At 48.3% G+C, this 17,451-nt stretch overlaps 1 protein-coding gene across 2 annotated transcripts in view; it reads left to right on the plus strand.

Annotated features, from left to right (window-relative positions):
• The first annotated feature begins 241 nt into the window (after positions 1 to 241).
• Positions 242 to 17,451, plus strand: part of fam13a (family with sequence similarity 13 member A) — a 229,421-nt gene continuing 212,211 nt past the window's right edge. For both annotated transcript variants that reach the window (XM_078209062.1, XM_078209072.1), the window contains exons 1-2: positions 242 to 491; positions 14,954 to 15,143. In XM_078209062.1, the coding sequence (XP_078065188.1) occupies positions 465 to 491; positions 14,954 to 15,143 (217 nt within the window). In that variant the 5' untranslated portion in view covers positions 242 to 464. The remainder of the gene's footprint in view (positions 492 to 14,953; positions 15,144 to 17,451) is intronic.

The following is a 17,451-nucleotide window of genomic DNA, read 5'->3' on the forward strand; positions in this document are numbered from 1 at the left end:
GAGGGATTTCTTGGTGTTGCTGTGACCACAGAGAGGGGCTTTGGACTGGGAAAAGTTGAGTGTGGCTCCTGGGGAGAGAGGCTGCAGTCTCAGACTGTGTCTGCTGGAGCAAGTTCAAGACTTTTTTGTGAAAGGAAGGAAGGAGGGGGAAAGAAAGAATCTGGTCCGATCACATGATGTGGTGTCAGGCTGCCAGCTGGAGGATATCAAATTTCCACTCGGGAGCAGAAATCTTAGCTTTCTCTGTGTGTGGATACAGGCTGCTGCTTACAGCACACCCAGGGAAAAGGAGGGGTTTAAACACCTCCAAAACTTCTCAGGAGCAAGGAGAGGGTCTAATTTTTGGGAGAGGAGGCGATATCTCCCGTTCGGTCCGGCTCTGGGGCTCCCTGCTAGCCCCCTGTTTGTATGGGTTTTCTCCGTCTTCAGCTCATCAACTTCCCTTTGGATGCACTTCCAGGAAAATGGGAGCAGGAGCAATCACTGTGTGTGTGAGTACAGGCTCCCCATTGTGTAACTGGGCTGGATGCTGTGTAGGGAAGGGCTGGCCAAAGGGTTTTCCTCTGAAAATCCCCGTCCTTTACTCTCTTGGGCAGCGCTGGGCAAAACTGTGGATCGCGTTAACTGTTGTAACTACACCTCGAAGCAAAGATAGCGGAGGAACCGGTTATTTAGTGCCCCCCTCCCCCCCCCCCCAAAGCAGTGTATCTCTGTGATCCCAAGGATAGAGAGAAAAAGAAGCTGCATTGATATAGCACCTTTTAAACAAACAACTCCCTTACAATAAGAAAGGGATTCATTGTAAGTTATCTACAACTTTCCAGGCCTTTGCCCTCCTGATCCCTGTAACCCCATACATTTACCCCGCTAACCCCTCTAACCTACACACCCTGGGACACTAACTTTTGGACATCAGTCCTGCCACCTCCTTATAAGTGGCACGGTAGCACAGTGGTTAGCACTGCTGCTTCACAGCTCCAGGGTCCCGGGTTCGATTCCTGGCTCGGGTCACTGTCTGTGTGGAGTTTGCACATTCTCCTCGTGTCTGCGTGGGTTTCCTCCGGGTGCTCCGGTTTCCTCCCACAGTCCAAAGATGTGCAGGTTAGGTTGATTGGCCAGGTTTAAAATTGTCCCTTAGAGTCCTGAGATGCGTAGGTTAGAGGGATTAGCGGGTAAAATATGTGGGGGTAGGGCCTGGGTGGGATTGTGGTCGGTGCAGACTCGATGGGCCAAATGGCCTCCTTCTGCACTGTAGGGTTTCTATGTTTCTATAAGACATGGGTGTCAAACTTTGTATGGCATAACACTCCTGCAAAGGGTGGCACAGTGGTTAGCACTGCCACCTCACAGCGTCAGGGTCCTAGGTTCGATTCCCGGCTTGTGTCGTGGTCTGTGCAGAGTTTGCATGTTCTCCTCGTGTCTGCGTGGGTTTCCTCCAGGTGCTCCGGTTTCCTCCCACATTCTAAAAGATGTGCTGGTTAGGTGCATTGACCCGAACAGGCACTGGACTGTGGCGACTAGGGGAATTTCACAGTAACTTCATTGCAGTGTTAATGTAAGCTTTACTTGTGACTAATAAATAAACTTTAAAAACTTCCCCCCACTTCCAAGCACTTTCATAGAATCTGTACAGTACAGAAAGAGACCATTTGGCCCATCAAGTCTGGACTGACCACGATCCCACCCAGGTCCTATCCCCATAACCCCATGCATTTACCCTGCTAATGCCCCTGACACTAAGGGGCAATTCAGCATGGCCAATCCACCTACCCTGCACATCTTTGGACTGTGGGAGGAAACCGGAGCACCCAGAGGAAACCCACTCAGACATGGGGAGAATGTGCAAACTCCACGCAGACAGTGACTCAAGCTGGGAATCAAACCCGGGACCCTGGTGCTGTGAGGCGGCAGTGCAAACCACTGTGCCACTCTTTGCAGGAGTGTTATGCCATACAAAGTTTGACACCCATGTCTTATAAGGACGTGGCATGGCTGATGTCCAAAAGCTTGGTCAGAAAGTTGGATTTCCTGGAGTATCTTAAAGGGGGAGAGAGTTGGAGGCTTGGGCAGGCACAGATAATGTTAGTGTGATTTATAATCAAGAGGCCAGAATAGTCCAAAGATATGCGGGTTAGTTTAATTGGCCAAGCTAAATTGCCCCTTTGTGGCCCGAGATGTGTAGGTTAGAGGGGTTTGCGGGTAAATCGGGAGGGCAAAGCCCTGGATTGGTTAAAGGACAGCGTGTTAGTTGTCGGTACTGTGTTCATATTATAGCTTGAACGTTTACAGTCGTGAATTGTTTGCAACCTTGGAAGGCCGGTTGTGGATAACTCACCATGCATAGTTGCTGTTTGTTATTGTGCTATGTTGGTTTGTGCTGTTATATTAGAAATGGTATATTTATTGTTGATATTGTGTTATATCGGGTGTTATTTTTATAATTTGCTATTGCGAGATTGTATTCTGGTTTGTAATTTGAATGTGTAATGTATTTTGTACTTGTGAATTGTTTAAATAAAAAGAGTGGTCACGGGGATCAGGCCTGGGTGGGATTGTTGTCGGTGCAGACTTGATAGGCCGAATGGCCTCTTTCTGCACTGTAGGGTTTCTATGATTCTAACTGGAGGAATGCATGATATTGGAGGATATGTAGGGCTGGAGGGGGTGACAGAAATGAAGGAGGTGTGTAGCGTTGGAGGGGTTTGCAAACAAGGATAGGAATCTTAAAACCAAGGCATTGTGGACCAGGAGCAGACACAGGGGGAGGCGGCAGAGTGAGTGATGGGTGACCTCGGTGCAAATTAGGATACACAAGTACGCAACAAGTCCAAGATTCAGTCCTGTGTCCCTGCTGATTTAGCCAATCTCGACAGATGGGCTGATGACATTGTATTTTTGTCTCTCCTCAACTCTCGGTTATCTACCAGGTCACTGCTCAGTCTTCCTTCTGTGGACGATGGCAGCTTGAGGACTTTGAGAGCTGGATCGGGCTCAGAGGCTACGCTCTTAGTACAGCATTGAAGGGGAACAGAGAGAGAAGAGGGCAGGTATACCACTGGCTGCTGTCAGCATGGGTGGGTGGCACGGTGGCACAGTGGTTAGCACTGCTGCCTCACAGCGCCAGGGACCCGGATTCAATTCCTGGCTTGGGTCACCGTCTGTGCAGAGTCTGCACGTTCTCCCCGTATCTGCGTGGGTTTCCTCCAGGTGTTACGGTTTCCTCCCACAGTCCAAAGATGTGCAGGTTAGGTTGATTGGCCATGCTAAACTGCCCCTTGTGTCAGGGGGGATTAGCAGGGTAAATATGTGGTGTTACGGGGTTAGGGCCTGGGTGGGATTGTTGTTGGTGCAGACTCAATGGGCCAAATGCCCACTGTAGGGTTTCTATTTTTTGGAACTCTTCCTCAGAAGGCAGTGGAAGCAGAGTCTTTGAATATTTTTAAAGCAGAGCTTGATTCTTGCTTAACTAGGGGGTGGAAGGTTGTCGGTAGGTGGGAATGTGGGGTTGCTGTTACAGTCAGATCAGCCATGATGTTATTGAATGGCGGAGCAGGCTCGAAGGGCCGAGTGGCCTATTCCTGCTCCTACTTTATATGCTGATATGTTGCCCTGTTAACACTGAGTGAAAGGTGGCAAAGGAAAGGGGGTCAGTGTGGCCCTGTTCCCATCAGTTTCTCAGTGCTGTCGGTGGGACCCAGTTTTGCTACAAATACAAAGAGGTTAAAAAGCTGGAAATGGCCCCTGGGCGAGTTGGGATCTGTGGAAAAACAGTTGGGGGATGACATTTCTGAGCCTTTTCTGGATTTTGATTTTCATAAATGTTTGTAGCTGGTAATGTTTAATAGTAAGAAGTCTCACAACACCAGGTTAAAGTCCAACAGGTTTATTTGGTAGCAAATACCATAAGCTTTCGGAGCTTGCTGCTCCTTCGTCAGATGGAGTGGTCAAAAATAATAGAACATAGAACATTACAGCGCAGTACAGGCCCTTCGGCCCTCGATGTTGCACCAACCAGTGGAACCAATCCAAAGCCCCTCTAATCTACACTATTCCAATATCATCCATATGTTTATCCAATAACCACTTGAATGCTCTTAATGTTGACGAGTCCACTACTGCTGCAGGCAGGGCATTCCACGCCCTTACTACTCTCTGAGTAAAGAACCTACCTCTAACATCTGTCCTATATCTCTCATCCCTCAATTTAAAGCTATGTCCCCTCATGCTAGCCATCACCATCCGAGGAAAAAGGCTCTCACTATCCACCCTATCTAATCCTCTGATCATCTTGTATGCCTCTATTAAGTCACCTCTTAACCTTCTTCTCTCTAACGAAAACAACCTCAAGCTCCTCAGCCTTTCCTCATACGATTTTCCCACCAGACCAGGCAACATCCTGGTAAATCTCCTCTGCACCCTTTCCAACACTTCCACATCTTTCCTATAATGCGGCGACCAGAACTGTACGCAATACTCCAAATGCGGCCGCACCAGAGTTTTGTACAGTTGCAGCATGACCTCCTGGCTCCGAAACTCAATCCCTCTACCAATAAAAGCTAACACACCGTACGCCTTCTTAACAACCCTATCAACCTGGGTGCCAACTTTCAGGGATCTTAATGGCGGGTTGGAAGTCTAAGAGATCAGGGGCAGACTTTTTGGAGGCCGGTTGGAGTGATAGATGAGATGAGCACATATCCTGGCGCTGCCAAAGCGGCATCCCGACAGACCCCCAGGCAATTTAGGGAAAGTCGGATTGGAAGCAATACCCACCAGTAAGCAGCAGTAGCTTGTTAAGGTAATTTTAAAAAATCATGTTGCAGATTCTCCGCAGAGTCGGGAGCTTTCCAGCTGCCAGGAGATGGTCTCCTAGTTGCAGAGCAGAGGAGCCAGCAGCCCCTGGCAACACTTGGGGCCATCCCTTGTACTTAGATTTCCAAAAGGCTTTTGTTAAGGGGCCATATCAAAGATTGTTGCAAAAAATAAAAGCTCATGTTGTAGGGGGTAACATATTGGCATGCATTGAAGATTGGCTAGCTAATAGGAAACAGAGTTGGCATAAATAGGTCTTTTTCTGGTTGGCAAGATGTGATGAATGGTGTGCCACAGCAATCAGTGCTGGGGCTTCAACTGTTTACAATTTATATAAGTGACTTGGATGAAGGGATTGAAGATACGGTTGCTAAATTTGCTGATGACGCAAAGATAGGTGGGAAAGTAAATTTTGAAGAGTACGTAAGAAGGCTACAAAAGGACTAAGATAGTAAAAGTAAAGTTTATTTATTAGTCACAAGTAGGCTTACATTAACACCGCAATGAAGTTACTGTGAAATTCCCCTGGTCGCCACACTCCGGCGCCTGTTTGGATCAATGCACCTAACCAGCACAGCTTTCAGAATGTGGGAGGAAACCGGACCACCCAGAGGAAACCCACGCAGACACGGGGAGAATGTGCAGACTCCACACAGACAGTGACCCAAGCCAGGAATCGAACCCGGGTCCCTGGCGCTGTGAAGCAGCAGTGCTAACCACTGTGCTACCATGCCGCCGATAGGGTAAGCAAGTGGGCAAAAATCTGGCAAATGGCATATAAAGTGGGCAATTGTGAAATTGCCCATTTTGTCGGGAAGAATGAAAATGAAAGCTTATTACCTAAATGGTGAGAGTTTGCAGAGCTCCGAGGTGTAGAGGAATCTGGGTGTCCTCGTGCATGAATCACCAAAGGCCGGTATTCAGGTTCAACAAGTAATTGGGAAAGCTAATAGAATGTTATTGTTTATTGTGAGGGGGAATTGAATACAAGAGTAGGGAAGGTTATGCTTCAGTTGTACAGAGCATTGGTGAGACCCAATCTGGAATATCGTGTACGGTATCGGTCTCCCTGTTTAAGGAAAGGTGTAAATGTGCGAGAAGCAGTTTGGAGAAGGTTGACTGAACTAATACCAGGAAAGGTGGGAGAGGTTAGTTTGTAGCCATTGAAGTTTAGATGAGTAAGAGGGGGCTTGATCAAAATCTTTAAGATCCCAAGGGTATTGACAGGGTGGATGTGAAGAGGATGTTTCCTCTTGTCAGAGAATCAAGAACGAGGGGTCACTGTTTAAAAATAAGGGGTCACTCATTTTCGGTTTGGGTCACTGTCTGTGTGGAGTTTGCACGTTCTCTCCGTGTCTGTGTGGGCTTCCTCCAGGTGCTCCGGTTTCCTCCCATAGTCCAAAAGTGTGTGGGTTAGGTTGATTGGCCATGCTAAATTGCCCCTTAGTGTCAGGGGGATGTCAGGGAGATTAGTAGGGTAAATGTGTAGGGTTACAGGGGTGGGGCCTGGGTGGGATTGTTGTCAGTGCAGGCTTGATAGATCAAATGGCCTCCTTTTGCACTGTAGGGATTCTATCATTTAAGATGGAGATGAGGAGAATTGTTTTTCTCAGAGGGCTGTGATTCTCTGGAATTCTGTCCCTCAAAAGGCAATGGGAGCAGAGTCTTCCATCGGAATTTTACTGCTCCACCTGCCACGGAAATCGGAGCGGGTGAGGGTCGGACAATGGGAAGGTCCATTGACCTCGGGCAGGATTTTCCAGTCTCCAGTCAAGTGAGGCCGTAAAGTCCCACCCTTTGACTATTCTTAAGGTAGAGCGAGATAGATTCTTGATTAATTAACAAGAGGGTGAAAGGTTATGGGGGGCAGGCAAGAATGTGGGGTCGACAAGACACTCAGATCAGCCATGATCTTATCAAATGGTAGAGCGTGTCACTCCTGCCCCTAATTCATATGTTCGTATGTGCATAGGTTGCCTGCCTGTGTGATGACAGGGGCTCCACTGCACAGTGGTGGCCTGGCAGCTGTGACCATTTGTTTTGGGCTGATGCTCCCAAGACAATGCGAGATTGGGACCCCATCCTTGAGAACAATGACCCCAGAAAACCCTGCCGCAACGTTGAGCTAAATAAAGCATCGATGCCTTTGCGTTTTCCTTTGGGTATAGTAGATTCCCACAGTGAAGAGAGGGGTGGGGGGTGTTGGGGAGGGGGGTTGTCAAAACCCATGTGTGCATTCCCCTTGAAGCACCGCTCAGGAAAGTCTCACTGCAACATTTCACTGCCGAAAGCAATCTGAGAATGACGGTTGAAGAAAAATATTTGGCCGGAGTTTTTCCTTTGTGAGCAAGCTCGCTGGCAAGTCTCTCAAATCGGAACCAGATGCCAAGACCCTGATTTTAAAGTCAAATGTTTCTTTAAAAAACTTTCGATCTTCTACCACCCCCGCACTCAGCATATGTAGTCCCGCGGGCTGGAGTCCAATCAATCCCCAACAAGCATCCAGAGGACAAATGCTGAGGAAACCTTTCCTCCGGCTGGGAAATCGAGAACCGGGTGGGCTGGATTTACCGCAGCCGTGAGCAGCGCTCTTCATCTCACGGAATTGTTCAGACATAGAGAGAGGCCATTTGGCCCATCATGTCTGCACTGGCTGTCCGAAAGAAGAATTCCCCCAAGTTCCATTTCCCCACCTTCTCCCCGTAACCCTGCTAGTTCTCCCTTTGCAGGTAAGAGCTTATTTCCCTTTGGGAAACCTTGTTTGAACCTGTGTCTACCACACGCTCAGGCAGTGCATTCCAGACCGGAACCGCTCGTTGTGAGAAAATGTTTTTCCTCATGTCACTTTTGCTTCCTTCATCAATTACTTTAAATCTGCGCCCTCTCATTCTCGATCCGTTCACAAGTGGGAACAGTTTCGCACCCTCTACTCTGCCCAGCCTCCCCCACCCCATGACTTTGAGTAACCCGATCGAATCTCCTCTCAGCCTTCTGTTCTCTAAGGAAATGGGCGGCACAGTGGTTAGCACTGCTGCCTCACAGCGCCAGGGACCTGGGTTCAATTCCAGCCTCGGGTCACTGTCTGTGTTGAGTTTGCACGTTCTCCCCCTGTCTGCGTGGGTTTCCTCTGGGTGCTCCGGTTTCCTCCCACACTCCAAAGCTGTGTAGGTTGGGTTGATTGACCATGCTAAATTGATCCTTAGTGTCAGGGGGTTAGAAGGGTAAATCTGTGGGTTAGAGAAATAGGGCCTGGGTTGTGGCCAGTGCAGACTTGATGAGCTGAATGGCCTCCTTCTGCACTGTAGGGATTGTATGATTCTATGAAAGAAGGCCTAACTGCTGCAATCTATTCTCATAGCTGAAATTCCTCATCCCCAGAACCATTCTTTAATGAGAGGATTCACACCCATTATTAGAATGAAAGAGTTATAGATTCCCTACAGAAGGAGGCAATTTGAGCCTGCATCGACAACAACCCCACCCAGGCCCTATCCCCGTAACCCTACGCATTTACCCTACTAATCCCTCTGATGCTAGGGTCAATTTAGCATGGCCAATCAGCCTAAGCTGCACATCTTTGGACTGTGGGAGGAAAGCGGAGCATCCGGAGGAAACCCACGCAGACACGGGGAGAATGTGCAAGCACCACGCAGACAGTCATCTGAGGCTGGAATTGAACCCAGGTCCTTGGTGTTGTGAGGCAGCAGTGCTAACCGCTGTGCCACCATGCTGCCCTTTAAAATTTTGTTGTTGCTCGGGGATTGAGGGCTGGGCCCTCAGACGGATGCCCAGCCTGTCATGTTTGCCAGGGGCTCCATGGGGGAGGTCACCTGTGGTCTAGCACTCGGCCAAATCAAGAGACAGTGCATCAGGAGGTGAGGGAATTTGGCGGGGGGGGTGGGGTGCTGGAAGTCGTCTTCTGCTGTTGACCACGACCTTCCCACCACTGACCCCTTGACCCAAACCTACAACTCCAATCCCACCTTCATTTACCTTTGGTCTAGGGTCCTGGGCATGTAGTGGGTACAATGCCATGGGCAGCCATCTTTCCTGGTGGTATGACACTTGACCAACACCTCTCAACGGGCAGGACTTCCACTGCGGGGGGGCCTCAAACACGGAAAGGCCCAACGGTAGCCACCTAAGTACCTGAAAAGTGGTACTAAGAGAATTGTGAAATTATGGAGTCTCGGAATAGTGTGGGAGTATATAGTTGAGGTGGAGGATTAAAGTTTATTTATTAGTGTCACAAGTAGGCTTAGATTAACACTGCAATGAGGTTACTGTGAAAATCCCCGAGTCGCCACACTTCGGCACCTGTTTGATTTGATTTGATTTATTATTGTCACATGTATTAACACACAATGAAAAGTATTGTTTCCCAAATTTTGTATTGTTTCATCCTGTGAAGAAGTCTTTTGGCATGCTGGCCTTCATCAGTGAGGGCATTGAGTATACAAGTTGGGAAGTTATGTTTGCAGTTGTACAGGACGTTGGCGAGTCTGCACCTGGAGTATTGAAAAGTATTGTTAGAAGGGGAGAAACTGTTCCCACTTGTGAACAGATCGAGAATGAGAGGGCACAGATCTAAAGTAATTGATGAAGGAAGCAAAAGTGACATGAGGAAAAACATTTCCTCACAGCGAGCGGTTCCGGTCTGGAATGCACTGCCTGAGCGTGTGGTGCCTCCTTCTGTATTGTTCGGGTACCCTGAGGGAGAATTTAGCATGGCCAATGCACCTAACCTGCATGTCTTTCAGACTGTGGGAGGAAACCAGAGCACACGGAGGAAACCCACGCAGACACGGGGAGAACGTGCAGATTCTGCACAGTGAAATGGTCAACCTGAGGCCTTGGGTAATCTTGCCATAAGATTGCTTTGATTTTGCACCACTGTCTATGTATCTAAAGTGAAGACCTCTTTGAAGCCTCACTTTTAAGTGGCTTTGGCAAAGAGCTGAAGCGTTCTATTGGCCTCTTCAACATGAACCAGCCTCTGTTCAAGCACCCATGGGAGTAGCTTTGAACTGATTTGATTTGGTTTGATTCATGGTGAATGGTAGGACCTTAGGGAGTATCATGGAACAGAGGGACCTTGGAGTTCAGGTGCACGGTTCTCGAAAGGTGGAGTCACAGGTAGACAGGGCAGTGAAGAAGGCTTTTGGCATGCTGGCCTTCATCAGTCAGGGCATTGAGTATAGAAGTTGTGAAGTTATGTTGCAGTTGTACAGGATGTTGGCACCTGGAGTATTGTGTTCAGTTTTGGTCGCCTTGCTATTGGAAAGATGTTATTAAACTGGAGAGAGTGTGGAAGAGATTGAAAAGGATGTTGCTAGGACTCAAGAGATTGAGTTATAGGGAGAGATTGGACAGGTTAAGACTTTTTTCTCTGGAGCGTAGGAGATTAAAGGGGTGATCTTATAGAGGTGTATAAGATCATGAGAGGCACGGATAGGGTGAATGCACTCAGTCTTTTTCCCAAGGTTGGGGAATCGAGAATTAGAGGGCATAGGTTTAAGTTAAGAGGGGAAAGAATTAATGGGAACCTGAGGAGCAACTTTTTTACACAGAGGGTGGTGTGCATGTGGAATGAGCTGCCGGAGGAAGTGGTTGAGGCAGGGACATTGAAAACATTTAAAAGGCTTTTGGACAGATACACGGATAGGAAAGGCTAAGAGGGATATGGGCCAAATGCAGGCAAATGGGGTTAGTTTAGATGGGCATTTTGGTCAGTGTGGACCAGTTTGTGCTGAAAGGTCTATCTCCGTGTCGTAGATTCTATGATTATTGTTACATGGAGTGAAATGCAGTGAAAAATATTGTTTCTTGCGGGCAAAGAAACAGACAAAGCATACAGTTCATAGAGTACATAAGGGAGAAGGAGAGGGTGCAGAATATAATGTTACAATCATAGCTCGGGTGTAGAGATAGATTAGCTTAACATATGGTAGATCCATTCAAAAATCTGATGACAGCAGGGAAGAAGCTGTTCTTGAGTCAGTTGGCACGTGATTTCAGACTTTTGTATCTTTTTCCCGAAGGAAGAAGGTCGAAGAGAGTGAGCGGGAGTTTAGGGCCTTGCTCGAGCGAGACCAGAAATTCCCGCCCGAGGTCAACGGACATTTCCGTTGTCCGCCCCTTGCCGCTCTGATTCCGTGGTGGGCGGGGCAGTAGAATTCTGGCAAATATGTCTGGGGTGCATGGGAAATACATTACAAGCACAGCTAGAGTATAGGAGGAAGCTTTTCTAACACGACTAAGTCCAAAGATGTGCGGGTTAGGTTGATTGGCTATGCTAAAAAATTGCCCCTTGGTGTCCTGGGATGCGTAGATTAGAGGGATTAGCGGGTAAGATATGTAGGGATAGGGGGGTAGGGCCTGGGTGGGATTATGGTCGGTGCAGACTCGATGGGCCGAATGACCTCTTTCTGTACTGCAGGGTTTCTATGATTTCTATGATGACGAGACAGGGTAGATGCAAGTAAAATGTTCCCGATGGTAGGGGTGTCCAGAACTAAGGGTTTCTTTATTGTAGATAAATCCATTAGTCTGTGTACAATGCTATGATATCCTGGGGCAATATCATCTGTCACTGGTTGATGGGATACATTATTGCATCTGTGATTGGCGTCTGCTTTCCAGAACCATGAGAATACAGGATAGACCATTTGGGATAGAGATGAGAAGAAATTTCTTCACCCAGACAGTGGTCAGCCTCTGGAATTCGTTACCACAGAAAGAAGTTGAGGCCAAAACATTGAATGTTTTTAAGAAGCACAATTCCTTGATTATGCTGGCTGCTTTTCCAAGGCAGCGGGAAGTGTATTCAGAGTCAATGGATGGGAGGCTGGTTTGCATGATGGATTGGGCTACATTCACGAGTTTGTAGTTTCTTGCCGTCTTGGTCAGACCAAGAGCCATACCAAGCTGTGATACATCCAGAAAGGATGCTTTCTATGGTGCATCTGTAAAAACTGACTTATTAGCGATCAGCAGGTAGATCAGTGTGACTTCGAACCAACAGTTCCACATCATTGCAGAGCAGATATCAGACTGTCCCTGTTGTATGAACATCAGAAACAGGAGGAGCTGTGGCCTGCTCTGCCATTCGGTGAGATCATGGCTAATCTCAACTCCAGCTACTCACACTATTGCATTTCCATTAATACCCATAGTTCCCGAAAATCTATCAACCTCTGTCTTGAATATTCTCAAAGACTGAGCAATCCACAGTTCCCCGAGATAGAGAAACATCTCCTCATCTCAGTCCTAAATGCCCAAGGCCTTATTCTGAAATTGTGACCTTGTGTCCTAGAATCCTTACAGTGCAGAAGGAGGCCATTTGGCCCATCAAGTCTGTACCGACCACAATCCCACCCGGGCCCGATTCCCGCAACCCCACGCATTTACCCTGCTAATCCCCCTGACACTAGGGTCAATTTAGCATGGCCAGTCAACCTAACCCGCATATCTTTGGACTGTGGGAGGAAACCGGAGCACCCAGAAGAAACCCACACAGACACGGGGAGAATGTGCAAACTCCACCTAGACAGTGACCCTAACAATGATTCTAACAGGACTGGACAGGATAGATGCAGGAAGGATGTTCCTGATTGTAGGGGTGTCCAGAACCAGGAATCAAGGTCTGAGGGTACAGGGTAGACCATTTTGGACAGAGGAGAAGAAATGTATTCACCCAGAGAGTGGTCAGCCTGTGGAATTCACTAACACAGAGAGTAGTTGAGGCCAAAACATTGAATGTTTTCAAGAGGCAGTTAGATATAGCATAGGGGGAAGGAGGAATCATGCTATTGAGTTGGATGATCAGCCATGATCGTGATGAGTGGCACAGGCACAGTGATTAGCACTGTTGCCTCACAGTGCCAGGGACCTGGGTTTGATTCCCAGCTTGGGCCGGTGTCTGCGTGGGTTTCCTTTGGGTGCTCCGGTTTCCTCCCACAGTCCAAAAGATGTGCTGGTTAGGTGTATCGGCCATGCTAAATTCTCCCTCAGTGTACCCGAACAAGTGCCGGAGTGTGGCGACTAGAGGATTTTCACAGTAACTTCACTGCAGCGTTAATGTAAACCTACTTGTGACACTGATAAATAAAATTTAAACTGAACGGCGGAGTAGGCTCGAAGGGCTGAATGGCCTCCTCCTGCTCCTATTTTCTATGGTTCTATTCAGCCCCTTTATCCTGCGCTCCCATTCAACCGGTTCGCGACTGATGTGCACCTCAACCCTTCAGCCCACCATTTCCTCCTACCTCCCCCCCGCCGAAGCCTTTACTCAACAAACATTTCTCAACCTCAACTGGCAGCCCCAACTGACCCTAGATCCCACAGCCTTCTGAAAGGAAAATATTCCAGATTTCCATGACCCGTTCTGTTTCCCGGGTGGGGACCAAGAGTAGAAGTTGCCTCGAGTCACTAAACCACTGAGTGTCCAGGAAGTCTTGGCCTTTCGAGTGTTTTTCTTTGCAAAGTAAACAATCAGTCATTTTCCCAACAATATCCAAAAAAGGATGCATTTCTCTCGGAGCCTCGTGTTGCCAACTCTGGTTGGATATATTCCTGGAGATTTCATCTCGCCTGCCCTCCAATCACTCCATTTGGTTTAAGCTACCTTTTTTCTTAAACCTTCTCCAATATTTTTATAACTAATTGCCTGCGATTACCCTTCCTTTCCCGCGGGATTCTCATAGTCGTGTCCAGGAGATTGATGTTCAATCCTGGAGAATCCAGGCCAATCCTGGAGGTTGGCAACAGTACATTGGCCCCTTGCCGTCGATTATATTGAATAATGGAATTTGGCCCCCTTGACTGTTTAGTTTTGACAAGAAGTCAAATCCACACAGGATGTAGCTGGTGGCTACATCCAGTGGAAACAGTGTTTTACTGGCATTGTATAGCGTGCTTCACACTAAGATACGGCAAATCAGACCTCTGTTGGATTTTAAGCAACTGCACATTTGCAACACAGACCATGCTTTTCCTGTTCACAACCCATCACTGAGTGTAGAACCTATGCTGTCTCCATCCATACTCTGCATGGAATCCTACAGCGCAGAAGGAGGCCATTCGGCCCATCGAGTCTGCATCGAACACAGTTCCCACCCAGGCCTTATCCCCATAACCCCATGTGTTTTACCCGAGCTAGTCTCTCCGACAAAGGGCAATTTAGCATGGTCAATCCGCCGAACACGCACATCTTTGGGCCTGGGTAGGACTGTGATCTGTGCAGATTCGATGGGCCTCCTTCTGCACTGTCGGGATTCTATGTTTTGTGGCAGGACTTGGAGGAAACCAACGCAAACATGGGGAGAACGTGCAGAGTCCACACAGACAGTGACCCAAGGCCGGGAATCGAACCCGGATCCCTGGCGCTGTGAGGCCGCAGTGCTAACCACTGTGCCACCCGGCAGCACCTGTGATTTCTGATTTATTTTATTTCCTTGGTCCTGGGCGGCATGGTAGCACAGTGGTTAGCACTGCTGCTTCACAGCTCCAGGGTCCCGGGTTCGATTCCCGGCTCGGGTCACTGTCTGTGTGGAGTTTGCACATTCTCCTCGTGTCTGTGTGGGTTTCCTCCGGGTGCTCCGGTTTCCTCCCACAGTCCAAAGATGTGCGGGTTAGGTTGATTGGCCAGGTTAAAAATTGCCCCTTAGTGTCCTGGGATGTGTAGGTTAGAGGGATTAGCGGGTAAATATGTGGGGGTAGGGCGTGGGCGGGATTGTGGTCGGTGCAGACTCGATGGGCCGAATGGCCTCCTTCTGCACTGTAGGGTTTCTATGATTTAATCGAGATTCAGCAGTCTTTAACTTTCACTCCTGTAGCCTGGCAGTCATTAACAGGGTGGGCAGGGCCTGTGGCAGGCCCTGCCCACCTGTTACAATGAAGGGGCGTGAGTGTTTACCTTTCTGTTTCCAATAGCTACAAGAGTAACATCTCCCTTTTCATTAGTGGAATTGAGAAGGCTTTCAGGTCGGCCAAGGCACTCAGGCTCCGAGATTGTGTTTTAGTTTTGTTTGCCGCTAATCCCTGTAATTGCTGGCAAGACAATTGGTGCTTGTTTCCTTGCCCGATGGAGGTACCCGTTGTAGCCATGGTTGATTGTTCGCCACTCTTCTGTTCATTCCAGCAAAACAGGACCGCAGTCAGACTGAAGGAGGACTTCAAGAGGATTATGGATCTTCCGTTGGGCGCGCAGACGCTCTGCGGCGGCGGCAAGGTTTTCGGCATCTCGCTTTGTGACCTCCAGCAACGAGGGCAGCTGATCGATGGGGTTCCGTTCGTCATGCGACAGATGGTGGAATATTTGCAAGAATACGGTGAGACTCGTTGCTGCGCATTGATACAAAGGACAACTGTTTCCAATGTTACAACTGGGACTGTGCTTAATCAAAGATTTCACTGGATACTAAGCCGGGGACTTGGCGAGAGACAGAGCTAGATGGGCCGAATGATCTACTTCTACTCTATATTCTGTCAGGGGATGTGGGCATCGCTGGCTGGGCCACCATTTGCCCGATTCCTAATTACCCTTGAACTGAGTACCTATCTAGGCCATTTCAGGTTAGGTGGATTGGCCATGATAAATTGGCTCTTAGTATCCAAAGTTCATAAAATAGAATCCATAAAATCCCTACAGTGCAGAAGGAGGCCATTTGGCCCATCGAGTCTGCACCAACAACAATCCCACTCAGGCCCTATCCCCGTAACCCCACACATTTACCCTACTAATCCCCCTGACACTCAGGTCAATTTAGTGTGGCCAATCAACCTAACCCGCACATCTTTGGACTGTGGGAGGAAACCCATGCAGGCACGGGGAGAATGTGCAGACTCCACACAGACAGTGACCCGAGGCCAGAATTGAACCCGGGTCCCTGGCTCTGTGAGGCAGCAGTGCTAACCACTGTGCCACCACGCTGCCCTTGCATAGTTAGGTGGACTATCCATGGTAAATGGACAGGGTTACGGGGATAAGGTGGGGCCTGGGTAAGATGCTCTTTTGGAGAGTCAGTGCTGACTCGTTGGGCCGAGTAGCCTCCTCCTGCACTGTAGGGGTTCTATGATTCTATTTCAGAGGAAGTTTTAAGAGTTAAGCACATTGCTGTGGCCCTGGGAGTCACATGTAGGCCAGACCAGGTAAGGACAGCAGATTTCTTTCCCTAACGGACAATAGTGAACCAGATGGGTTTTTGCAATAATTGATGATAGTTTCATGATCATTATTACTGAGATTGACTTTCAATTCCAGATTTATAAATGGGACTTAAATACTACCAGCTGTCATGGTGGGATTTGAACCTGTGTCCCCAGAGCATTGACCTGGGCTTCTAGGGTAATAGTATTTCGGGACATCCTGTGATCATAAGAGGTGCTATATGAATGCAAGTACTTTCTCTTCTCTTTATTGCTCTTTTTCAATTTTTCCCTTTTTTTCTGTGACTTTCTTCTTTTCTTTCAATTACCCCTCACTCCTTTTTTCCCTCCTTGCTTCCCACCTCCTAACCCTAAATAACACCATCCAGATGGTGTTTACAGGAGGCTGCATTGCTAGTTTGAGTTCCATTCTCAGATTTGAGTGAGGTACATTTTGACCGACAGTGCACTACTCTGTGCTGTCAGTTGTGTTGTCTTTTGGAATGAAGGAGTGAATGGAAGCCCTGTTCACCTGCACGGGTAGATGTAAAAAGGTCCTAAGACACTTCCAAAGAAGGGCAGGGAAGTATTCTTATTGAAGCATTCAAGATTCTAAGGGGCTTGAAGATGGTGGATGTTGAGATGATGTTTTCCCTCGTGGGGGCACGGTTTCAGAATCGGGATATAAGATGAAGATGAGGAGGAACCTCTTAGAACCATAGAAAAGCTACAGCGCAGAAGGAGGCCATTCAGCTTGTCTTGCCAATGCCAGCCCAAGGACACCCAGGTGCCCTTCCTAATCCCACCTTCCTGCACCCGACCCATAGCCCTGCAGTTTATAACACTTAGGGTGCAGATCCAGGGTACTTTTTAAAAGAGTTTAGGGTCTCTGCTTCCACCACCAACTCAGGCAGCAAACTCCAGACAGAGAAAGATGGGTCATTAATCTTTGAATGTTCTTCTCCTGGGAGGAGTGAAGGCTGAGTCATTGAATACATTCACAGCTGAATTAGACAGATTTTTGATGTACGTGGAAATCAGGGGTTATGGGGAGGCAGGCAGGAAAGTGGAGCTAAGGCCACAATCGCAGCAGCCATGATGGCGGATCAGGCTCGAGGGTCCAATGGTCTATTCCCCCTCATATTTTTAATGCGCCGACATAGAATTGGAATTGGTTCCAGTTCTGTTTGCCTGATGCTCCCTACTGGCCAGCACCAGAATGGTGGGTGAGCAGGAGGGGGTGGGGTCTAATGATGGCACAGCAGAATGGTCACCGACCCATCGCCACAGCTGGGAACGGCCACACCTCGGCCCTGTCAGGGGGCAGCACTTCCTGGCCATCGATCAATGCTGAGGCTCCAAGGGGGTATATACCGTGGGTGCTGGTACAATCCCGCAGGTGTTGCATTGTCCACTGTTAAACACCCCATCCACTTGACTTCGAGAACTGCACGTTTGACTGGGAGTATAAAAGTCGATCATAAAGAAACT

Source organism: Mustelus asterias, chromosome 1 (assembly GCF_964213995.1).
Source record: "Mustelus asterias chromosome 1, sMusAst1.hap1.1, whole genome shotgun sequence".
Classification (NCBI taxonomy): Eukaryota; Metazoa; Chordata; class Chondrichthyes; order Carcharhiniformes; family Triakidae; genus Mustelus; species Mustelus asterias.